This window comes from Oncorhynchus gorbuscha, linkage group LG16, assembly GCF_021184085.1.
Source record: "Oncorhynchus gorbuscha isolate QuinsamMale2020 ecotype Even-year linkage group LG16, OgorEven_v1.0, whole genome shotgun sequence".
Lineage (NCBI taxonomy): Eukaryota > Metazoa > Chordata > Actinopteri > Salmoniformes > Salmonidae > Oncorhynchus > Oncorhynchus gorbuscha.
This window is the reverse complement of record NC_060188.1, coordinates 88,891,091-88,917,324: the sequence shown is the minus strand read 5'-3', so window position 1 is coordinate 88,917,324 and position 26,234 is coordinate 88,891,091. Positions and strand designations below refer to the sequence as shown.

General features: G+C 42.1%; 2 protein-coding genes across 2 annotated transcripts in view; one reads left to right on the top strand and one right to left on the bottom strand.

Annotated features, from left to right (window-relative positions):
- shc3 (SHC (Src homology 2 domain containing) transforming protein 3) overlaps positions 1-4,469 on the top strand; it is a 61,940-nt gene extending 57,471 nt beyond the window's left edge. The window contains exon 12 of the mRNA XM_046306109.1: positions 785-4,469. Within this exon, the coding sequence (XP_046162065.1) occupies positions 785-913 (129 nt within the window). The 3' untranslated portion in view covers positions 914-4,469. The remainder of the gene's footprint in view (positions 1-784) is intronic.
- A 3,740-nt stretch (positions 4,470-8,209) lies between these two features.
- LOC124000180 (sphingosine 1-phosphate receptor 3) lies at positions 8,210-17,927 on the bottom strand. The gene is made up of 2 exons (XM_046306381.1): positions 16,415-17,927; positions 8,210-9,610 (listed from the first exon to the last, which is right to left on the bottom strand). The coding sequence occupies exons 1-2, from the start codon at positions 17,059-17,061 to the stop codon at positions 9,235-9,237; spliced, it is 1,023 nt and encodes a 340-aa protein (XP_046162337.1). The 5' UTR covers positions 17,062-17,927; the 3' UTR covers positions 8,210-9,234.
- Between the last annotated feature and the right edge of the window lie 8,307 nt (positions 17,928-26,234).

The window sequence follows — 26,234 nt, the reverse complement described above, 5'->3', positions numbered from 1 at the left end:
AGAGAGAGAGAGAGAGATACAGTATGCTAGAGAGAGATAGATACAGTATGCTAGAGAGAGAGAGAGAGAGAGAGAGAGAGAGAGAGAGAGATACAGTATACTAGAGAGAGAGAGATACAGTATACTAGAGAGAGAGAGAGATATAGTATGCTAGAGAGAGAGAGATACAGTATGCTAGAGAGAGAGAGATACAGTATGCTAGAGAGAGAGAGATACAGTATGCTAGAGAGAGAGAAAGAGAGAGAGAGAGAGATATACAGTATACTAGAGAGAGAGAGAGATACAGTATGCTAGAGAGAGAGAGATATACAGTATACTAGAGAGAGAGAGATACAGTATACTAGAGAGAGAGATACAGTATACTAGAGAGAGAGAGAGATACAGTATACTAGAGAGAGAGAGATACAGTATGCTAGAGAGAGAGAGATACAGAGCTAGAGAGAGAGAGATACAGTATGCTAGAGAGAGAGAGATACAGTATGCTAGAGAGAGAGAGATACAGTATGCTAGAGAGAGAGAGAGATACAGTATGCTAGAGAGAGAGAGAGAGATACAGTATACTAGAGAGAGAGAGAGAGATACAGTATGCTAGAGAGAGAGAGAGATATAGTATGCTAGAGAGAGAGAGAGATACAGTATACTAGAGAGAGAGAGAGAGAGAGATACAGTATACTAGAGAGAAATATGTTTACCTGTAATAATAATAATATTCATATATCTCCCATGTCACTCACTTTAAAACATTATTACTATTATTTTTTACATCTTTGTATCTTTTGAAAAGGTGCGGACAAAAGATCACATATTTGACAGCATCAGTCACCTGATAGGCCATCACCGTGACAACAGCTTGCCCATAGTGTCTGCAGGAAGTGAACTTTGTCTGAAGCAGCCTGTGGGCAACAGGAAATAGTGACGATCCACTCACTAAACCAGGTGGGAGATGGGAGTTCTGAAACTTAAACCTCCAATCCCTCCTGAAAACCTGAAACTTGAAGATGAAAATAGAGAATATATTATTGTTGAAAAAAGGTTACTTAACGATGATGACAGTGTCTTGGAAGCGGTCTGTGGCTGAGCAAACTCCCGAGCCACAAAAAAGGAGGATGAGAAAGAAGAAGGTTTGCTGATATAAAAAATATTTATAGAACTGTTATTATTTTCTTGTGATGATTGAAATGCTATATTTTTGAGAAGACATATAGGTGCATTTGGGACATATATGTTGATTTGGTGTTTTAAAAACAAAGAAAAACAACTGTTAGTAGTTTAGATGACGAAGCGCAAATCGACATCAGAGGGGAAAGAAAATAGTATTTTCGAATAAAACCCTGAATTTTAGTTTTGTCTATCAAGCACAACCAGATTTACACAGTCATTGGTAAGTAGGATTTACATAGAGGAGAACAACTATTTGAAAATGCTGTTGTTTATATTGAAACTATATTGTAGGATTATTTGTCCTTTATCGCAGCTATAGCGCGACGACATCTTCCCTTGGGGTTACTAATGAATCTATCCTGGTCCCCGACCTGTTTGTGATGTCTTGCCAACACCAGAGGGTGGGACAATGACCATAGCCCATAGAAGTTGGTAAGACAGCACAAATGGGTCTGTGACCAGGCTAAAATGAATCTGCTTTATAAGAACTAAAGACGTGAATGTGTTTTGCTTTACAGTAGTCACAGTGTGTTGGGGTCAGGGGTCGCAACCTTTGGCCCCTCATAGTGCTGTCAACATGGCTTTAAAGATACAGGGTGAATCTCAGTTGTACTCCCTTGATTCCTTGCATCCTCTCTCCTTGCCCCCAAAAAACCTTCCAATAGCCTCATGAAACCAGACTGATCTAACTTTTAAAGTCTCTCTGGATAAGACCGTCTGCTAAATGACTCAAATGTAAATGTCAAAATGTGACAATGTCACATTCTGTTTCACTTCAGGAAATGTAAGCTCAGCGGTCAATCTGGTTTCATGAGGCTATGTAGATCCGAGGGGAGGACCCTCACATCTTCTCCTCCAATGTGCTTTGAGAAGGAAACAAGGAGGGAGGGGCATGAGGAATCAAGTTATTACTATTGAGATTGACCCACTGACACTGTTTTTCATAATGAAGTACTCTTCTTGTGTCACTGCAGTCGCATGACTTGACAAATCTAACTGTTCCTGTGGACATTGTTCATAGACCTTGAACCTCCTTGGGAGTTACTTGTGTAATGCTAACACTGTTAAAAAAGAAAAAAGAAAAAAAATATATTTATTGCTTTTCAAAATATTATTTCATAATTGGTTTCTGGATCCTTCTTTAAACTGGGTGTGTAGTAAGTCAACTAGTTTGGAGCTTCGATCATGCAAATGAATATTCTTCACATCATTTCTAGCGTTTATGGCTTTATAGTGGACTTTTAAAAGTGTATTATTTGACAAATGATTATCACAAATGTACAGCACAATCAGAAGTTTAAAAGATTATCTGTGTTAATTGTATTGAGAACAATTCACCAACGTGTTTTAACGTAAATCACTATACCGGCGGGAGGTTTAGAAAAATCCTCTCGATTTCACCGAGCGCACTCCTAATTAGATAATAAGGATATTACATCACTTTCTCTTGTGTAACAACATTGATTATAAATTAATTCTCATTTCTCAATGTATGGATTTCGATAGGTCTATTGACATCACAGAATGGTCAGAAGAACTGACTGATAGAACATTTAAATTGGCCATTTACATATGCATTTAGACTGAATTTACATAACTAGGAATAGTTCAATCATATTTATCATGTTATATAGCATATGTTACATATTTGTTATAACTATTGAAATAACATTGTAATAAAATTTAAATAATGAATATTGGAGTTGTATGGTACAACGTGTTTAAATTCAACCACTTGAAATCTATACATTAAATCATTTACAATTCATATTTAGAACTTTTAAAAATATTTTTTTTTAAATAGTAATTGCATAGGTAAAACAGCCATTGGGAGGAGAAGCTGAAAACATGTTTTAGCCTCACGTTCATGCATAAGTACAGAAACGAAATATTATGACCATTAACAAAAACCTGTGACACAAACAGGACACTGATGCATTTGACTGTTAGATAATGATGTGTATTTAGGATTGAACCAAAACAGAACCTGTGTTTCCAGTTCATTTGTTTGACAAGAAGACAGTTTTTTTTAAAACCTTTATTTAACCAGGCAAGTCAGTTAAGAAAATATTATTATTTTCAATGACGGCCTGGGAACAGTGGGTTAACTGCCTGTTCAGGGGCAGAACGACAGATTTGTACCTTGTCAGCTCGGGGGTTTGAACTCGCAAGTTATTTACGATTCTGTAGGCTACCTGTATTTTGAACCAAAACAGAACCTGTGTTTCCAGTTAATTTATTTGACAGGAAGACAGTTATTTACGATACTGTAGGCTACCTGTATTTTTCAGCAAGAGGAAGTGTATGTGGATCTATTCCCACAACTGTCTTTTAAATAAGTCTTACTCTGATTTTTAAAGGGGTTCATAGCAATGTTATGATAACCTCCCCATCAAAATATGATACAGTTGCTGTCTAGCCTAAAGCAGCTTCATGTAATTTTAGTCTAGATTGTGTACATTTCCAGACAGCCCACTGCTTTTGTGGCAGTTTATGAACAGACACAATAGAACGGTAATACATTTGGTTTGGCAGATCTGTACAGTGACTTTTTTGGAAAGGACCAAATTGAAGAATAGATTCCCAAAACTCCTAGGGACAAATCCTGACTGGAGGTTCACGCATGCTATTCAAACGTTTAATCAAATAATCAAATAATCTTACATGAATCAATCTTACACCATTACAGTACTAGCTTGGCATAAATAATGTTCCGTTAGCTCAACAAAGAACTGTGAGTCAACTCAACAGCCTCATGTATACAGTAGGGAGTCACACTACAACATGGCCTTTTCACATTTCTGTTGATGAAAATGTGCCTTTTCTTTGTACCAATGGTGTTTTTCTTCTTCAAAGTGCAATAGCTGGAACTTCTTCATGGGCATGCCCTGCCGTTCATTAGTGTGCGTCCCATTGGCACCCTAATCCTTATATAAAGCACTACTTTTGACCAGGGGGCCCTAGTTAAAAGTAGTGCACTATAGAGAATAGGGTGCCATTTGGGACACATTCTAAGAGTTGTGTTTCGCAGTACTGCTTGAGTGTTGCTGCTTGAGATTCAACGTTTTTTTTTCTTCTCTCTCTCTCTCTGTCTCCCTCCCTCTCTCTCTCTCTCTCTCTCTCTAGTTTCCAAATTCTGAATATGATGAGTCTTTTTGTCAGAAGGACCACAAAAACACATTTTGGAACAAGTAAAAAAAATAATAAAAACAAAGAAATGAGTCCAAACAATGTTTACAGATTTAGTCTTTGGTTGTATGAGTTATCATCATTCTGTATGACTGTTGGCAATAAAACCGTGAATGTCCTTTTTTTTGTTTGATTAACAGTCATACTATTCTCCATGCAGTTCCACTGACTCCCTTTAAGCAGCTGTATATGTGCCTCAATGCACAGCAAACATATGTAGTGATAACATCAGTGATAACATCAGGTGATAACATCAGGGATAACATCAGGGATAACATCAGGTATAACATCAGTGATAACATCAGTGATAACATCAGTGATAACATCAGTGATAACATCAGTGATAACATCAGGGATAACATCAGGTATAACATCAGTGATAACATCAGGGATAACATCAGGGATAACATCAGTGATAACATCAGTGATATAACATCAGTGATAACATCAGGGATAACATCAGTGATAACATCAGGTATAACATCAGGTTATAACATCAGGTATAACATCAGTGATAACATCAGTGATAACATCAGGTATAACATCAGTGATAACATCAGGGATAACATCAGGTATAACATCAGTGATAACATCAGTGATAACATCAGGTATAACATCAGTGATAACATCAGTGATAACATCAGTGATAACATCAGTGATAACATCAGGTATAACATCAGTGATAACATCAGTGATAACATCAGGTATAACATCAGGTATAACATCAGTGATAACATCAGGTATAACATCAGTGATAACATCAATTGATTGTTTTATATCAAATGCTGTTTTCTACATACATACATTCTGATTAATTGCATTCCAACTGAACCACTTAATGTGTAAAATTGACTGTATTTGTCTTATTTGAGAAGTTTATGTTTGTCAGTTGAAGACAGATGAACTGAAAGTCTCTGTAGTTCAGTGGTCGATCTCCAAGGCATTCATAGTCGTTCACCAAACATTTCTGTTAAAAACAATGATAAAGTCTTCGTTCCTATTTCATCTGTTTGTTTAGCGCTGTTGGTGGTAGGTGCACATGAAGCGCCGGAAAGGAAAAATGGTTCAATTTTGAACCGTTTCATGTATCTGAAGGTGGAACTCCACGTACCCGGCAGCCCCAGAGACCAAATCAAGTGCCCCTATAGGCCTACCGCTGGCCAATCAGACGGCTCAGCTAACCGTGTCTGCAGTTCCTTCGAGCCATAGGCTGTAAAAAGAAGCCTCGAACACGCAATGTCGATACTGTGAGAATTCAAAACACTTAAAACCATGACTGGAGAGACTCGACGAACACAGCAAAGAGCTGCTGTTTTTACTAAGTTCATGTTTAAGTTGTTATTCAGCAACGTCAACACTTTGTTCAACACTTTTATAAAGCATAAAATGCGCGTTCTCCCTACTTCCACTCATGCTACAACCAGCACTGCAGTTGCAATGAATGAGTAGCAAAGTGTTTTAATAAGCTTGAGTTGTTATTTTTAGCAGCTTGTGTCTTTTTCAATATCAAGGAATATTTCACTTTCTCTGGTCATGGGAGTAACAACATGAATTGGTGCATGAGGCAGAAATGTCTATGTCTACATCCCCTTATCTTAGCAGAGGGATGGTGTGTTAGGTGAGAGCCAGCCTCACTGCTGCTCCCTCCCCTCAGACTGACCATCAAATGGAAGACTATGTCCCCTTATCTTAGCGGAGGGATGATGTGTTAGGTGAGAGCCAGCCTCACTGCTGCTCCCTCCCTTCAGACTGACCATCAAATGGAAGACTATGTCCCCTTATCTTAGCAGAGGGATGATGTGTTAGGTGAGAGCCAGCCTCACTGCTGCTCCCTCCCTCCCCTCAGACTGACCATCAAATGGAAGACTATGTCCCCTTATCTTAGCAGAGGGATGGTGTGTTAGGTGAGAGCCAGCCTCACTGCTGCTCCCTCCCTCCCCTCAGACTGACCATCAAATGGAAGACTATGTCCCCTTATCTTAGCAGAGGGATGGTGTGTTAGGTGAGAGCCAGCCTCACTGCTGCTCCCTCCCCTCAGACTGACCATCAGATGCAGGACATCAGTACAGTAAAAAAAGTATATATAATTCTTATGTCACTCAGCTGTGCCTCACAAGTAACACATCAAATTATCTATTACCAGTCTGATCATAATACCTAAAATGTTTAAATGTAATTTTAGAATGTCCTGTTGAAAAACAACATTGGCAGGGCAATTCAAGCCTAGCCAATATACAGTGATAGTGTATTGGGCCTATAGCTTACTGCACAAACCTCATTACTACATGACTGTTTTTAATTGGTTAATGTTGCATAGGCTTACATTTTTTAAGTCATGTAAATAAAAAATCTGAGCAGTTTCCTTTTCCTTTTTGACCACTGCGTTAGTACATAGCAGCAGAGGGTTTAGCACTGCTACAGGGAAGCTTCACTTCAACCTGGTTTAGCACTGCTACAGCGAAGCTTCACTTCAACTTGATTTAGCACTGCTACAGGGAAGCTTCACTTCAACCGGGTTTAGCCCTGCTACAGGGAAGCTTCACTTCAACTTGATTTAGCACTGCTACAGGGAAGCTTCACTTCAACTTGATTTAGCACTGCTACAGGGAAGCTTCACTTCAACCTGGTTTAGCCCTGATACAGGGAAGCTTCCATGAGCTCATAGACATTAACAGTTAAATGATGCTACAGTACAGGTAGTAGCATAATGTTGAGCAAATCATCTGGTTAAATACAATCGTTTTACCAAATAAAACAAATAGCATGCTACCATTGTATACTTAAGCAATAAGGCCCGAGGGGGTGTGGTACATGGTCAATATACCACGGCTAAGGGCTGATCTTAGGCACGATGAGTGCCTGGACACAGCCCTTAGTCGTGGTATATTGACCATATACCACAAACTCCCAAGGTGCCTTATTGCTATTATAAACTGGTTACCAATTTAATTAGAGCAGTAAAAATAAATGTTTTGTCATACCCGTGGTATACGGTCTGATATACCACGGCTGTCGGACCAATCAGCATTCAGAGCTCGAACCACACAGTTTATAATGTAGAGTAACAGTATTTAGAAAAACTGTACACATATGTCAAAGTAGGACAAACTAAAAAATAATAAATAGATTTTTTCAAGAGTTACATTTACAATTCATGTAAATATAGCCATTTGTTTACCATCCCAGCCCACCATGCGTGCTTTACAGGGCCTACAGTATAGTGGCAGTCTACGTCTCCACTGTAGTTTATGGCCTAGATTCAATTCGGACCGCGTAATATCTGCGTTATAGAGCGATTTGACATTTAAAGGTAATTAAACCTATGCAGCGTTTACCATGAATGCAGTCTATGTGAATGCAGAAAACTTTACCTTTAAAAGGTGCCAAATTTAATCTAGCCCTATATCTCGATGGCACAGTCTTTATCTGGTCTGGACAGTTTCTGGACCCTCTACCCTCACAGAGAGGGAGAGCCAAGTGCTTGTTTGTGGTTATGAAGTAATTCGGCTAAATATACTGAACAAAAATAGAAACGCATCATACATACTGCCATATTCTCTATGATGACGTTGGAGGCGGCTTATGGTAGAGAAATTAACATTAAATTGTCTGGCAACAACTCTGGTGGACATTCCTGCAGTCAGCATGCCAATTGCACACAACCCTCAAAAGTTGAGACATCTGTGGCATTGTGTTGTGTGACAAAACTGCACATTTTAGAGTGGCCTTTTAGTGTCCCCAGCACAAGGTGCACCTGTGTAATGATCATGCTGTTTAATCAGCTTCTTGATATGCCACACCTGTCAAGTGGATGGTTTATCTTGGCAAAGGATAAATGTTCACTAACAGGGATGTAAACACATTGGTGTGCAAAATTTGAGAGAAATAAGCTTTTTGTGCGCATGGAAAATTTTAGGCCTCTTATTTCAGCTCATGAAACATGGGGTCAACACTATACATGTTGCGTTTATATATTTTTTCAGTATAGTTACATTATAGGCCTTCAATGTCTCTCCATCCTATGCACAGCATAGGGCTACAATGTCCCGCGTTGCCACACTTCATAGTCTCTTGTGTTCACTCAGAGGGATTTAGATATGGAGGTTCAGGGCCCAGCAGAAAACCTCAACCCATTGGCCACATTGGCGCACAATGATGTTGGACTCTTTATCAAGGTCTGTGCCACTATAATATTCAGACTACTGTCCATGTCCTTCAGCTGCTCATCTGCCCTGCTGTGGTTGTTAGGATTATTATGGGCTGTGCTCCTGCTGTGGTTGTTAGGATTATTATGGGCTGTGCTCCTGCTGTGGTTGTTAGGATTATTATGGGCTGTGCTCCTGCTGTGGTTGTTAGGATTATTATGGGCTGTGCTCCTGCTGTGGTTGTTAGGATTATTATGGGCTGTGCTCCTGCTGTGGTTGTTAGGATTATTATGGGCTGTGCTCCTGCTGTGGTTGTTATGATTATTATGGGCTGTGCTCCTGCTGTGGTTGTTAGGATTATTATGGGCTGTGCTCCTGCTGTGCTCCCTCTGTGGTTGTTAGGATTATTATGGGCTGTGCTCCTGCTGTGGTTGTTAGGATTATTATGGGCTGTGCTCCTGCTGTGGTTGTTAGGATTATTATGGGCTGTGCTCCTGCTGTGCTCCCGCTGTGGTTGTTAGGATTATTATGGGCTGTGCTCCTGCTGTGGTTGTTAGGATTATTATGGGCTATGCTCCTGCTGTGGTTGTTAGGATTGTTATGGGCTGTGCTCCTGCTGTGGTTGTTAGGATTATTATGGGCTGTGCTCCTGCTGTGGTTGTTAGGATTATTATGGGCTGTGCTCCTGCTGTGCTCCTGCTGTGCTCCTGCTGTGCTCCCGCTGTGGTTGTTAGGATTATTATGGGCTGTGCTCCTGCTGTGCTCCTGCTGTGCTCCTGCTGTGCTCCAGGTTGTTGGGCTTATTTGGCTCACCACTGCTGGAGACATTCCCCTTTATCAGACAGCCACAGACCAAGCTAAAGAAGGCTCTCCTCATCTCCCTGCTGGCCAAGGTGTAGATAACAGGGTTCATGGCAGAGTTGAGCACGGCCAGGGCTATGAAGTAGTCGGCCTTGTAGAGAATGGGGCAGCAGCGGTGCTCGCAGGCCACATCGATGAGGAGGAGCACGAAGATGGGCATCCAGCATGCAATGAAGACGCCGACCACGATGATGACAGTACGGAGGAGGGTCATGGAGTGCTCTGAGTTGGAATGTTTCGTCACCTTCCGACTGCTGGATAGATAGAACGACAGAGTGATAAATAGAACCACATAGACACCGGCCACCCATCCATCCAAGACAGAATACAAAAATATATATAAATACACACCTGGTCCTCACCAACATATAGATAGCATCAATACACACCTGGTCCTCACCAACATGTAGATAGCATCAATACACACCTGGTCCTCACCAACATGTAGATAGCATCAATACACACCTGGTCCTCACCAACATGTAGATAGCATCAATACACACCTGGTCCTCACCAACATATAGATAGCATCAATACACACCTGGTCCTCACCAACATATAGATAGCATCAATACACACCTGGTCCTCACCAACATATAGATAGCATCAATACACACCTGGTCCTCACCAACATATAGATAGCATCAATACACACCTGGTCCTCACCAACATATAGATAGCATCAATACACACCTGGTCCTCACCAACATGTAGATAGCATCAATACACACCTGGTCCTCACCAACATGTAGATAGCATCAATACACACCTGGTCCTCACCAACATGTAGATAGCATCAATACACACCTGGTCCTCACCAACATGTAGATAGCATCAATACACACCTGGTCCTCACCAACATATAGATAGCATCAATACACACCTGGTCCTCACCAACATATAGATAGCATCAATACACACCTGGTCCTCACCAACATATAGATAGCATCAATACACACCTGGTCCTCACCAACATATAGATAGCATCAATACACACCATACACACCTGGTCCTCACCAACATGTAGATAGCATCAATACACACCTGGTCCTCACCAACATATAGATAGCATCAATACACACCTGGTCCTCACCAACATGTAGATAGCATCAATACACACCTGGTCCTCACCAACATGTAGATAGCATCAATACACACCTGGTCCTCACCAACATATAGATAGCATCAATACAAACCTGGTCCTCACCAACATATAGATAGCATCAATACACACCTGGTCCTCACCAACATATAGATAGCATCAATACACACCTGGTCCTCACCAACATATAGATAGCATCAATACACACCTGGTCCTCACCAACATATAGATAGCATCAATACACACCTGGTCCTCACCAACATGTAGATAGCATCAATACACACCATACACACCTGGTCCTCACCAACATATAGATAGCATCAATACACACCTGGTCCTCACCAACATATAGATAGCATCAATACACACCTGGTCCTCACCAACATGTAGATAGCATCAATACACACCTGGTCCTCACCAACATGTAGATAGCATCAATACACACCTGGTCCTCACCAACATGTAGATAGCATCAATACACACCTGGTCCTCACCAACATGTAGATAGCATCAATACACACCTGGTCCTCACCAACATATAGATAGCATCAATACACACCTGGTCCTCACCAACATATAGATAGCATCAATACACACCTGGTCCTCACCAACATATAGATAGCATCAATACACACCTGGTCCTCACCAACATATAGATAGCATCAATACACACCTGGTCCTCACCAACATATAGATAGCATCAATACACACCTGGTCCTCACCAACATGTAGATAGCATCAATACACACCTGGTCCTCACCAACATATAGATAGCATCAATACACAGCTGTTCCTCACCAACATGTAGATAGCATCAATACACACCTGGTCCTCACCGACATAGAGATAGCATCAATACACACCTGGTCCTCACCAACATGTAGATAGCATCAATACACACCATACACACCTGGTCCTCACCAACATGTAGATAGCATCAATACACACCTGGTCCTCACCAACATATAGATAGCATCAATACACACCTGGTCCTCACCAACATGTAGATAGCATCAATACACACCTGGTCCTCACCAACATGTAGATAGCATCAATACACACCTGGTCCTCACCAACATATAGATAGCATCAATACAAACCTGGTCCTCACCAACATATAGATAGCATCAATACACACCTGGTCCTCACCAACATATAGATAGCATCAATACACACCTGGTCCTCACCAACATATAGATAGCATCAATACACACCTGGTCCTCACCAACATGTAGATAGCATCAATACACACCTGGTCCTCACCAACATATAGATAGCATCAATACACAGCTGTTCCTCACCAACATGTAGATAGCATCAATACACACCTGGTCCTCACCAACATAGAGATAGCATCAATACACACCTGGTCCTCACCAACATGTAGATAGCATCAATACACACCATACACACCTGGTCCTCACCAACATGTAGATAGCATCAATACACACCTGGTCCTCACCAACATATAGATAGCATCAATACACACCTGGTCCTCACCAACATATAGATAGCATCAATACACACCTGGTCCTCACCAACATATAGATAGCATCAATACACACCTGGTCCTCACCAACATATAGATAGCATCAATACACACCTGGTCCTCACCAACATATAGATAGCATCAATACACACCTGGTCCTCACCAACATGTAGATAGCATCAATACACACCTGGTCCTCACCAACATATAGATAGCATCAATACACACCTGGTCCTCACCAACATGTAGATAGCATCAATACACACCTGGTCCTCACCAACATATAGATAGCATCAATACACACCTGGTCCTCACCATCATATAGATAGCATCAATACACACCTGGTCCTCACCAACATATAGATAGCATCAATACACACCTGGTCCTCACCAACATATAGATAGCATCAATACACACCTGGTCCTCACCAACATATAGATAGCATCAATACACATCTGGTCCTCACCAACATGTAGATAGCATCAATACACACCTGGTCCTCACCAACATGTAGATAGCATCAATACACACCTGGTCCTCACCAACATGTAGATAGCATCAATACACACCTGGTCCTCACCAACATGTAGATAGCATCAATACACACCTGGTCCTCACCAACATGTAGATAGCATCAATACACACCTGGTCCTCACCAACATATAGATAGCATCAATACACACCTGGTCCTCACCAACATATAGATAGCATCAATACACACCTGGTCCTCACCAACATATAGATAGCATCAATACACACCTGGTCCTCACCATCATATAGATAGCATCAATACACACCTGGTCCTCACCAACATGTAGATAGCATCAATACACACCTGGTCCTCACCAACATATAGATAGCATCAATACACACCTGGTCCTCACCAACATATAGATAGCATCAATACACACCTGGTCCTCACCAACATATAGATAGCATCAATACACACCTGGACCTCACCAACATATAGATAGCATCAATACACACCTGGTCCTCACCAACATGTAGATAGCATCAATACACACCTGGTCCTCACCAACATATAGATAGCATCAATACACACCTGGTCCTCACCAACATATAGACAGCATCAATACACACCTGGTCCTCACCAACATGTAGATAGCATCAATACACACCTGGTCCTCACCAACATGTAGATAGCATCAATACACACCTGGTCCTCACCAACATATAGATAGCATCAATACACACCTGGTCCTCACCAACATGTAGATAGCATCAATACACACCTGGTCCTCACCAACATATAGATAGCATCAATACACACCTGGTCCTCACCAACATATAGATAGCATCAATACACACCTGGTCCTCACCATCATATAGATAGCATCAATACACACCTGGTCCTCACCAACATATAGATAGCATCAATACACACCTGGTCCTCACCATCATATAGATAGCATCAATACACACCTGGTCCTCACCAACATATAGACAGCATCAATACACACCTGGTCCTCACCAACATATAGATAGCATCAATACACACCTGGTCCTCACCAACATGTAGATAGCATCAATACACACCTGGTCCTCACCAACATGTAGATAGCATCAATACACACCTGGTCCTCACCAACATGTAGATAGCATCAATACACACCTGGTCCTCACCATCATATAGATAGCATCAATACACACCTGGTCCTCACCAACATATAGATAGCATCAATACACACCTGGTCCTCACCAACATGTAGATAGCATCAATACACACCTGGTCCTCACCAACATATAGATAGCATCAATACACACCTGGTCCTCACCAACATATAGACAGCATCAATACACACCTGGTCCTCACCAACATATAGATAGCATCAATACACACCTGGTCCTCACCAACATATAGACAGCATCAATACACACCTGGTCCTCACCAACATATAGATAGCATCAATACACACCTGGTCCTCACCAACATATAGATAGCATCAATACACACCTGGTCCTCACCAACATGTAGATAGCATCAATACACACCTGGTCCTCACCAACATATAGATAGCATCAATACACACCTGGTCCTCACCAACATATAGATAGCATCAATACACACCTGGTCCTCACCAACATATAGATAGCATCAATACACACCTGGTCCTCACCAACATATAGATAGCATCAATACACACCTGGTCCTCACCATCATATAGATAGCATCAATACACACCTGGTCCTCACCAACATATAGATAGCATCAATACACACCTGGTCCTCACCAACATATAGATAGCATCAATACACACCTGGTCCTCACCAACATATAGATAGCATCAATACACACCTGGTCCTCACCAACATATAGATAGCATCAATACACACCTGGTCCTCACCAACATGTAGATAGCATCAATACACACCTGGTCCTCACCAACATATAGATAGCATCAATACACACCTGGTCCTCACCAACATATAGACAGCATCAATACACACCTGGTCCTCACCAACATATAGATAGCATCAATACACACCTGGTCCTCACCATCATATAGATAGCATCAATACATACCTGGTCCTCACCAACATATAGATAGCATCAATACACACCTGGTCCTCACCAACATATAGATAGCATCAATACACACCTGGTCCTCACCAACATATAGATAGCATCAATACACACCTGGTCCTCACCAACATATAGATAGCATCAATACACACCTGGTCCTCACCAACATATAGATAGCATCAATACACACCTGGTCCTCACCAACATGTACAGTGCCTTGCAAAAGTATTCATCCCCTTTGGCATTTTTCCTATTTTGTTGCAATACAACCTGTAATTTAAATAGATTTTAATTTGGATTTCATGTAATGGACATAGACAAAATAGTCCAAATTGGTGAAGTGAAATTTTAAAAATAACTTGTTTAAAAAAATTGGAAGAAAAAAAAACCTCAAAAGTGGTGTGTGCTTATGTATTCACCCCCTTTGTTATGAAGCCCCAAAATAAGATCTGGTGCAACCAATTACCTTCAGAAGTCACATAATTAGTTAAATAAAGTCCAGCTGTTTGCAATCACATGATCTGTCACATGATCTCAGTATATATACACCTGTTCTGAACCTGCAACACCACTAAGCAAGGGACACCACCATGCAAGCCACCAAACAGGTCAGGGACAACACCATGCAAGCCACCAAACAGGTCAGGGACAACCTGTGGAGGAGTATAGATCAGGGTTGGGTTATAAAAAAATATCAGAAACTTTGAACATCCCACGGAGCACAATTAAATCCATTATTTAAAAAATGGAAAGAATATGGCACCACAACAATCCTGCCAAGAGAGGGCCACCCACCAAAATTCACAGACCAGGCAAGGAAGGCATTAACCAGAGAGGCAACAAAGAGACCAAAGATAACCCTGAAGTAGCTGCAAAGCGGAGATTGGAGTATCTGTCCATAGGACCACTTTAAGCTGTACACTCCACAGAGCTGGGCTTTACAGAAGAGTGGCCAGAAAAAAGCCATTGCTTAAAGGGAAAAATAACCAAACATGTTTGTTGTTTGCCAAAAGGCATGTGGGAGACTTCCCAAACATATGGTAGAAGCTACTCTGGTCAGATGAGACTAAAATTGAGCTTTTTGGCCATCAAGGAAAACGCTCTCATCACCCGAGAACAAAATCCCCACAGTGAAGCATGGTGGTGGCAGCATCATGCTGTGGGGATGTTTTCACTGGCAGGGACCGGGAAACTGGTCAGAATTGAAGGAATGATGAATGGTGCTAAATACAGGGAAATTCTTGCGGGAAACCTGTTTCAGTCTTCCAGAGATTTGAGACTGGGACGGAGGTTCACCTTCCAGCAGGACAATGACCCTAAGCATACTGCTAAAGCAACACACGAGTGGTTTAAGGGGAAACATTTAAATGTCTTGGAATGGCCTAGTCGAAGCCCAGACCTCAATCCAATTGAGAATCTGTGGTATGACTTATAGATTGCTGTACACCAGCGGAACCAATCCAACTTGAAGGAGCTGGAGCAGTTTTGCCTTGAAGAATGGGCAAAAATCCCAGTGGCTAGATCTACCAAGCTTATAGAGACATACCCCAAGAGACTTGCAGCTGTAATTACTGCAAAGGGTGGCTCTACAAAGTATTGACTTTTGGGAGGTGAATAGTTATGCACGCTCAAGTTCAGTTTTTTTTGTCTTATGTCTTGTATGTTTCACAATAAAAAATATTTTGCAACTTCAAAGTGGTAGGCATGTTGTGTAAATCAAATGATTGTGAAATGGGGTGAATACTTTCGCAAGCCACTGTAGATACGTAGACAGACAGACAGACAGACAGACAGACAGACAGACAGACAGACAGACAGACAGACAGACAGACAGACAGACAGACAGACAGACAGACCAGACCAGACCAGACCAGACCAGACCAGACTCGATCGATCACCATAAGATAGCATCAATGCATACCTGGTCCTCACCAACATGTAGATGCGTATGTACAGGACGGACATGGCCAGCAGCAAGGCCATGAAGATGATGATGCAGAAGGCCACGTACTTCTTGGTATAGAGCGGTAGGACTGTGGAGCAGTCAGGGAGGTTGTCCAAGCAGTTCCACCCCAGGATGGGCAATGCTCCCAGGGATATCGCTATGAGCCAGCAGGTCCCTATGAGCAAGAACACCCTGTAATTCTTATTGGCGTCGTAGGGCCTCATTTTAATCATGGTCAGATGTCTCTCTATAGCTATAGCCAGGAGACTGAATGTGGAAGCCCCCAGAGCTACAAACATGCTCCCTTCCCTTACAAACCACAACACTGGGGACAGGTGAAGGGTCTTCTCCCCTGACATGAGGAGGTTGACGATATAAGCCACCCCAGCCAGAAGGTCACACAACGCCAGGTTGGCTATGAAGAAGTACATGCGGTTGTGGAACTTATGATTTTTCCATATTGCCACGAGAACAATCAGGTTCTCCAGGATTATGAAGCAACAGATGATGAGGAACACGATGGTTTTAGCATCCAAGGTAACGCCACCACCTGTGATCTTTCCATTCTGACGGTTTTCCAGCTTCCCTGTGTAGTTATAGTGGATATATATCTGCTTGTTCATCGTCTCTGTTTGTCAAGATGTTATTCCACAAATGTCCAGCAGAGATCAGTAAAGAGGCGTATTAAAAGTCCTGTTTAGAGTGAGATCGACGAATATCCCACCCTTTACAGCTGAGTTGAAAGTGATGGACCAGCTCGATTTAAAAAAAAGTTGATTATTAACACTTTAGTTGTTTTTTTATCCCCCTCTCTTGACCGAAAATTAATGAGTGCATCTGGGTAGCATCTATCCGGAATTGAGACGTTTATTATCCAGAGTTGCTGCCCTAGAAAAATATTTGATTTCGTCTATCATTGAAGTATACTGTAATTTAAATCTTAGTGTCAATTCAAAAGCTGTGTTTAACCACAAAATAACTTACAACCAGAAAAAATACAATTAATCTAATTAATGTAATTTCACATAATTACGTTACATCTCAAATAAAGATAAAAATAAAATGTGATTTTAAGATTATCTATAGTTTATACTGGCGACTACAGCCAACAAAATATATTTTTAATCATAGTTTTTAATATAGCCTTTTGAAACGAATTAGAATCCCGTACAGCTATAGATGTAAATAGTAAAGACTCGCCGTCAGATACTCTAGTCTAGAGCCGATTTCAGAGATCCTTTCCAGCGGCGCGCGACAGTTACTCGACTTCATCCAAGCTTCTTTTATATAATTTCATAGTTATACATTTCTTCAAGTGGTGGTGATAAATCCTCTTCATTTAGTAATAAAACGAGTCTGCAACGTTATTCCTTCACCCCCAAGTTCTTCTTGCAGAAGTTTCAGTATTTTTCTTGACACATTTCTCTACATGTGTAATGAAGTAGCCTATCCATCTGTCTCCCATTTCGGACTAATGGCTGAAGGCACACCCCTCCCTTCCAGAGAGAGACTGACGGGAAAAGGTGGGAGGGCTGTATTGACAAGAAGACTGCGGACAGTATTAAAGACATGCATTACTCAAAGTAATTTGGATCAATATTGAGTCCAGTATTTTGATCATGCTAGGATACAGATACCATGATACAATTTAGGCGTCTTTGTAAATAAGAATTAGTTCTTAACTGACTTGCCTACAACGGACAAGGGAACAACAACCAACAAGACAGTGATGAACAGTGGACACATATAGAAAATGACTAATCAGAGGAATTGGAATCAGGTGTGGGTAACGAGACAGTTCAGTGACGCCTAGAGCGGGAATCCGTGACAGTAGACTACAATATAGGTGACCAAGCACCACTTTTCACAGCCTGGTCTCATAGACTAGACGTAACATAGTAAATGTCAATTCGGGAAACTCAAATTAGTATGATACGTTAATTAGCAACTTTGCAACTACTTAGTATGTTAGCTAACCCAAACCTTAAACCTTTAACCTAACTCCTAACCATAACCTTAACCCCGAACCATAACCCCTAACAGTAGTGTTAGCCACCTCAGCCAGATTATAAACTCTCCAGAATCATAACTGATTATAAACTCTCCAGAATCATAACTGATTATAAACTCTCCAGAATCATAACTGATTATAAACTCTCCAAAATTTCAATTGAAAATAATGTCTTACATGACTCTTAGATTACCTACTCACTTTAAACCATTTGATAACTTATAACCATGTTATAACTGTTTTATAATTAATGTACCTGAACCCTGAACAGCTGCAACTGTTTTACCAAACATAGAAAACTAGAGAAGACCAACAAAGGCCTGTTCTAAAGACTTCTACACCAAACCAATGTTATAAACATCATATGGTGTGACTTTAAAATAGCCCTCTCACTGTGCTGCAACAGCAGGTTCTGCTCTGCCTTGTGGTAAAGGCGTGTACCTTTGGCAAAGGGGAGGGCTATGGCATGCTAAGAGAGGGGGGAGACAGGCAGATAAGAGAGAGAGAGAGAGAGAGAGAGAGAGAGAGAGAGAGAGAGAGAGAGAGAGAGAGAGAGAGAGAGAGAGAGAGAGAGAGAGAGAGAGAGAGAAAGAAAGAAAGAAAGAAAGAAAGAAAGAAAGAAAGAAAGAAAGAAAGAAAGAAAGAAAGAAAGAAAGAAAGAAAGAAGCAAAGAAAGAAATTGAGGGATACAGAGAGAGAGAGAGATATCTGTTAGGCAAAATACTGCGGTGTGCAGTAATAGCAGCAAGATGTGTGGCCCGTTGCCATGAGAAAAGGGCAACCAGTGGAGAACAAACAACATTGTAAATGCAACCTATATTTATCTGTTTATTTATTTTCCCTTTCATACTCCAACTATTTGCACATTGTTGCAGCACCTGTACATAGCCAAGAATATAACATTTGATATGTATATATTCTTTTAAAGCTTTTGAGAGTGTAATGTTTAGTAAAGTTTCACTTATTTATTTCCCTTTTGTTTATTGTCTATTCCATTCGCTTTGGCAATGCAAACATATGTTTCCCATGCCAATAAAGCCCCTTTGAATTGAATTGAGAGCGAGGGAGAGCAGAGAGAGAGAGAGAGAGATAGAGCCCATTGCCCTTTATGGTTGCGAGGTCTGCTCACCAACCAAGACTTCACAAAATGGGACAAACTCCAAATTGAGACACTGCATGCAGAATTCTGCAAAATATCCTCCATGTACAACGTAGAACACCAAATAATGAAGAGCAGAATTAGGCCGATACCCACTAATTATCAAAATCCAGAAAAGTGCCGTTAAATTCTACAACCACCTAAAAGGAAGCGATTCCCAAACCTTCAATAACAAAGCCATCACCTACAGAGAGATGAACCTGGAGAAGAGTCCCCTACGCAAGCTGGTCCTGGGGCTCTGTTCACAAACACAAACACACCCCACAGAGCCCCAGGACAGCAGCACAATAAGACCCAACCAAATCACGAGAAAACAAAAAGATAATTACTTGACACATTGGAAAGAATTAACAAAAAAACAGAGCAAACTAGAATGCTATTTGGCCCTAAACAGAGACTACACAGCAGCAGAATACCTGACCACTGTGACTGACCCAAACTTAAGGAAAGCTTTGACTATGTACAGACTCAGTGAGCATAGCCTTGCTAATGAGAAAGGCTGCCGTAGGCAGACATGGCTCTCAAGAGAAGACAGGCTATGTGCTCACTGCCCACAAAATGAGGTGGAAACTGAGCTGCACTTCCTAACCTCCTGCCCAATGTATGACCATATTAGAGAGACATATTTCCCTCAGATTACACAGATCCACAAAGAATTCGAAAACAAATCCAATTTTGATAAACTCCCATATCTACTGGGTGAAATTCCACAGTGTGACAATCACAGCAGCAAGATTTGTGACCTGTTGCCACGAGAAAAGAGCAACCAATGAAGAACAAACACCAAATTTATGCTTATATATTTTATCTTGTGTACTTTAACCATTTGTACATTGTTAAATCACTGTATATATATATATATATATATATATATATATATGACATTTGTAATGTCTTTATTGTTTTGAAACTTTTGTATGTTTAATGTTTACTGTTCATTTTTATTGTTTATTTCACTTTTGTATATTATCTACCTCACTTGCTTTGGCAATGTTAACACATGTTTCCCATGCCAATAAAGCCCCTTGAATTGAATTGAGAGAGAGAGAGAGAGAGAGAGAGAGAGAGAGAGAGAGAGAGAGAGAGAGAGAGAGAGAGAGAGAGAGCAGAGAGAGAGAGAAAGAGAGAGAGGGCGAGAGAGAGAGAAAGAGAGAGACCGAGAGAGAGAGATAGCGAGAGAGAGAAAGAAAGAGAAAGAGAGAGAAAGAGAGAGAAAGAGAGAGAGCGTGAGAGAGAGAAAGCGAGAGAGAGAGAGAGAAAGAGAGAGAGAGAGAGAGAGAGAGAGAGAGAGAGAGAGAGAGACGAGAGAGAGAGAGAGAGAGAGAGAGAGAGAGAGAGAGAGAGAGAGAGAGAGAGAGAGAGAGAGAGAGAGAGAGAGAGAGAGAGAGAGAGGAAGAGTCTGGCCGAAAGTTTGGTGACATTTGCTGCTTCCTCTCATTGATGAACTGAAACGTTACCTACAGTGATCGCTCCCTAAGCACAGCAGTTAACACAGTCCATAGTGTAGATGATTTTGCAGCAGGAATCCACCCCTTCCTTTGCCAGTCCTCTCCAGGCTACTCTCTCCTCTAACCTTCTGCAATCCCAGGAACCCCCCTCCCCCAGCCTGTCCCAGGCTGCCCTCCCCTTCCCCTGCAGTTCACCTACATAGCTAACAGGTACTGTCCCATCTCAAAACCATCCCTGATGCCTCCCTTGACCCACTGCAGTTTGCCTACAGAGCCAACAGGTCTGTGGGCAATGCTGTCAACATGGGCCTATACTGCATCCTCAAACACCTGGACAACACAGAGACATATGCAAGGATAATGTTTGTGGACTGTAGCTTTATGTTCAATACCATCATCCCAGAACTGCTGCAAGACAAACTTTCCCAGCTGAATGTGCCCAGCTCCATCTGTCAGTGGATCAATGTAAATGTAAATGATCACTGACTTCCTGACCAACAGGACGCAACATGTGAAGCTGGGAAAATACTTTTCAGCACCGGAGCGCAACAAGGATGCGTGCTCTCACCTCTACACTACTCACTCTACACCAATGACTGCACCTCCAACAACGTATCTAAAATCAAATCAAAGTTTATTTGTCACATGCGTCGAATACAACAGGTGTAGTAGACCTTACAGTGAAATGCTGAATACAACAGGTGTAGTAGACCTTACAGTGAAATGCTGAATACAACAGGTGTAGTAGACCTTACAGTGAAATGCTTTCTTACAGGCTCTAACCAACAGTGCAAAAAAGGGATGAGATGAACAGTAAAAAGTTCAAAGACAGGCTATATACAGTAGCGAGGCTATAAAAGTAGCGAGGCTACATACAGACACTGGTTAGTAAGGCTGATTGAGGAAGTATGTACATATGTATGTAGCCTCGCTACTTTTATAGTCTCGCTACTGTATATAGCCTGTCTTTTACTGTTTGTCAAACTACTCAGGTTTGCAGATGACACCAGACTGGTTGGTCTTGTCACCAACGGCGATGAGTCCAATTACCGTGCAGAGATCGACCAGCCAGTGGCCTGGTGCAGTTGCAATAACCTGGAACTCAAAACAGACAAAACCGTGTAAATGGTAAACACAGCCTCTAGTGGGAGGACAACATCACAGCCTCTAGTGGGAGGACAACATCACAGCCTCAAGTGGGAGGACAACATCACAGCCTCAAGTGGGAGGACAACATCCCAGCCTCTAGTGGGAGGACAACATCACAGCCTCTAGTGGGAGGACAACATCACAGCCTCTAGTGGGAGGAAGGACAACATCACAGCCTCAAGTGGGAGGACAACATCACAGCCTCAAGTGGGAGGACAACATCACAGCCTCTAGTGGGAGGACAACATCACAGTCTCTAGTGGGAGGACAACATCACAGTCTCTAGTGGGAGGACAACATCACAGCCTCTAGTGGGAGGACAACATCACAGCCTCTAGTGGGAGGACAACATCACAGCCTCTAGTGGGAGGACAACATCACAGCCTCTAGTGGGAGGACAACATCACAGCCTCAAGTGGGAGGACAACATCACAGCCTCAAGTGGGAGGACAACATCACAGCCTCTAGTGGGAGGACAACAACACAGCCTCTAGTGGGAGGACAACATCACAGCCTCTAGTGGGAGGACAACATCACAGCCTCTAGTGGGAGGACAACATCACAGCCTCAAGTGGGAGGACAACATCACAGCCTCAAGTGGGAGGACAACATCACAGCCTCTAGTGGGAGGACAACAACACAGACTCTAGTGGGAGGACAACATCACAGCCTCTAGTGGGAGGACAACATCACAGCCTCTAGTGGGAGGACAACATCACAGCCTCTAGTGGGAGGACAACATCACAGCCTCTAGTGGGAGGACAACATCACAGTCTCTAGTGGGAGGACAACATCACAGCCTCTAGTGGGAGGACAACATCACAGTCTCTAGTGGAAGGACAACATCACAGTCTCTAGTGGGAGGACAACATCACAGCCTCTAGTGGGAGGACAACTTCACAGCCTCTAGTGGAAGGACAACATCACAGCCTCTAGTGTAGTGGGAAGACAACATCGCAGCCTCTAGTGGGAGGACAACATCGCAGTCTCTAGTGGGAGGACAACAACACAGCCTCTAGTGGGAGGACAACAACACAGACTCTAGTGGGAGGACAACATCACAGACTCTAGTGGGAGGACAACATCACAGTCTCTAGTGGGAGGACAACAACACAGACTCTAGTGGGAGGACAACATCACAGCCTCTAGTGGGAGGACAACATCACAGCCTCTAGTGGGAGGACAACAACACAGACTCTAGTGGGAGGAAAACATCACAGCCTCTAGTGGGAGGACAACATCACAGCCTCTAGTGGGAGGACAACAACACAGCCTCTAGTGGGAGGACAACATCACAGCCTCTAGTGGGAGGACAACATCACAGCCTCTAGTGGGAGGACAACATCACAGCCTCAAGTGGGAGGACAACATCACAGCCTCTAGTGGGAGGACAACATCACAGCCTCTAGTGGGAGGACAACATCACAGCCTCTAGTGGGAGGACAACATCACAGCGGTCACCAAGAAAGCACACCAGTGATGTACTAAAGAAAATGTACTAAAGATGTCATTCCTGATCCGGTTTTACACCTTAAATTGTTGAGTCCCTCCTCACCTCCTCCACCAGTGTCGGGTCTGGTTCTGCGTCTGCCCACTGCAAGAGAAAACTGCAACACAGTGTCCGGTCTGCCGAGAGGGTCAGCTTCCGCCACCTGCCCTGCATCAAGGTCCTGCACGACTTCAGGACAAGGAAGAGTTAAGGAAAGATCATCGCCAACCCCTCCCACCCCGGTCACACCTTCCTCCAAAAATTCCCCTCTGGCAGGCTGTTCAGATCACTCATAAGCAAAACCTCCCGTCACCTGAAAAGCTTCCTCCCTCACCAACCAGCCTTCTGGCCCATAGAGAATATAGAACTATGCAATCTATGCTGCACACCACATCAAGCCATCGCTAGTGCTGAGCGATTAGCGTTTTTAAACAACTAATTAACTGATGGCAGTTCAATTATTTTAATTCCCTTTCTTTCATTTTTTCCCGTTGAGCTCAATGAGCACATTACCACAGTTTCTCTAGAGATAAATCAGAAGACCAGCATCCCGGAGTCGCCTATTCACTTTTGACGTTGAGACTGGTGTTTCGCGGGTACTATTTAATGAAGCTGCCAGTTGAGGACTTGTGAGGCGTCTGTTTCTCAAACTAGACACTGTAATGTACTTGTCTTCTTGCTCAGTTGTGCACCGGGGCCTCCCAATCATCTTTCTATTCCGGTTAGGGCCTGTTTGCCCTGTTGTGTGAAGGGAAGAGTACAGAGCGTTGTACGAAATCTTCAGTTTCTTGGTAATTTCTCGCATGGAATAGCCTTCATTTCTCAGAACAAGAATAGACTGACGAGTTTCAGAAGAAAGTTATTTGTTCCTGTAAACAAGCCCACAAATGCTGATGCTCCAGATACTCAACTAGTCTAAAGAAGGCCAGTTTTAATGCTACTTTATTCAGGACAATAGTTTTCAGCTGTGCTAACATAATTGCAAAAGGGTTTTCTAATGATCAATTAGCCTTTTAAAATTATTAACTTGGATTAGCTAACACAACGTGCCATTGGAACACAGGAGTGATGGTTGCTGATGATGGGCCTCTGTACGCCTATGTAGATATTCCATTACAAATCTGCCGTTTCCAGCTACAATAGTCATTTACAACATTAACAATGTCTACACTGTATCTATGTTCAATTTGATGTTATTTTAATGGACAAAAAAATGTGCTTTTCTTTCAAAAACAAGGACATTTCTCAGTCACTCCAAACTTTTTAACAGTAGTGTATATATATTTTTTTAACTCATTCACTCTGTTGAGCGTTAGAATAGTAGACTACACAAGGTGCAATTTTTGAATGTGGTTGTGCATCAGTAGTTTTACTCTTGTCATGTCAGTCACTGATAGTCAGTCAATTAGCCCATGTCAGCTAACATTTTTAGATTGTTAAGATAGTTTTGCGGTCTTCTATATTAACTTGTTATCATGGTCGAATTACCAGCCGGAGGGCCCCTATTGATTTTGTTAGTCAGTCTCACTCAGATATATTAAAAACAGCTAACATTTCTCTCCACCCCATGACAAAATGAGAAGAATTGAGTCAACATGCTTTTAAACTACAACACTTGCTCTAAACCCCATGGCAAAATCAGTTTTGGTTCTTAAATCATAATGAATTAAAAGGGGGAAGGGCCTGATCCTAGATCAGCACTCCTACCCTGAGAGGCTTTGTGAATGCGGACTACAGCGTCCAGCAGCAACAGCGTACCAGCCCTGTAAACCTCCTGGCTTTGAGGAGCTGACCAGCCGGCTACAGGAAGGATGGGAAGGGCAGGCAACATGGTGATGTAGAGAGGGAACACACGGGATGTTTATTACTGTGTGAGAGCCTCTGAGCTGAAGTATTGCCTGGTTTAGTGAAAAGATCCTCTCGCTTGCCAGACTCGAGGCACTCCACGGCACCTTTGGGAACAGACTGGTGGTTTCATCAACATGGAATGATACAATAGTAACTTTACTAAAATGCAGGTTTTGTAGCGTCATCTAAACATAGATGCTCTTAAAAAGCAAAGTATGCAGATTTACACCAAACAACAACACATAAATAATGGGCAACAATTATGCAGCCTAAACATTTGTAATAAATATTGCCACAAAATTCTTCCTTTCAATATCCCCATTTAAGGAAGTGTGGGTCAATCACATTGGCCAATAACGTTTTAATCTGCTTGTGTGTGGTATGGTTATTAACTGTAAGGAATGCTTTGTAATGTGTTCCGTGATTGAGTAGTAGTGGTGTAGCCTGGTTACAGATCTGGCTTTACTGTCTTGCCAACTGCTATCATCTGGATCCTAGCTAGTTAATGGTGAGGTCTGGTCAGGCTCCACTCTCTTTGTTACGGTTGCAATCAAAGCTATTTGCTATTTCCTGGACCTGGAGGTCACTGTGTGCTCACTGTGCCAGGCAGCAATGGGAAAATATCTCTCTTTTCAGAGGAAAATGCCCAACCGTTTATCTGTAGTCAGCCCCATTCTGGGAGCAATCAAGGC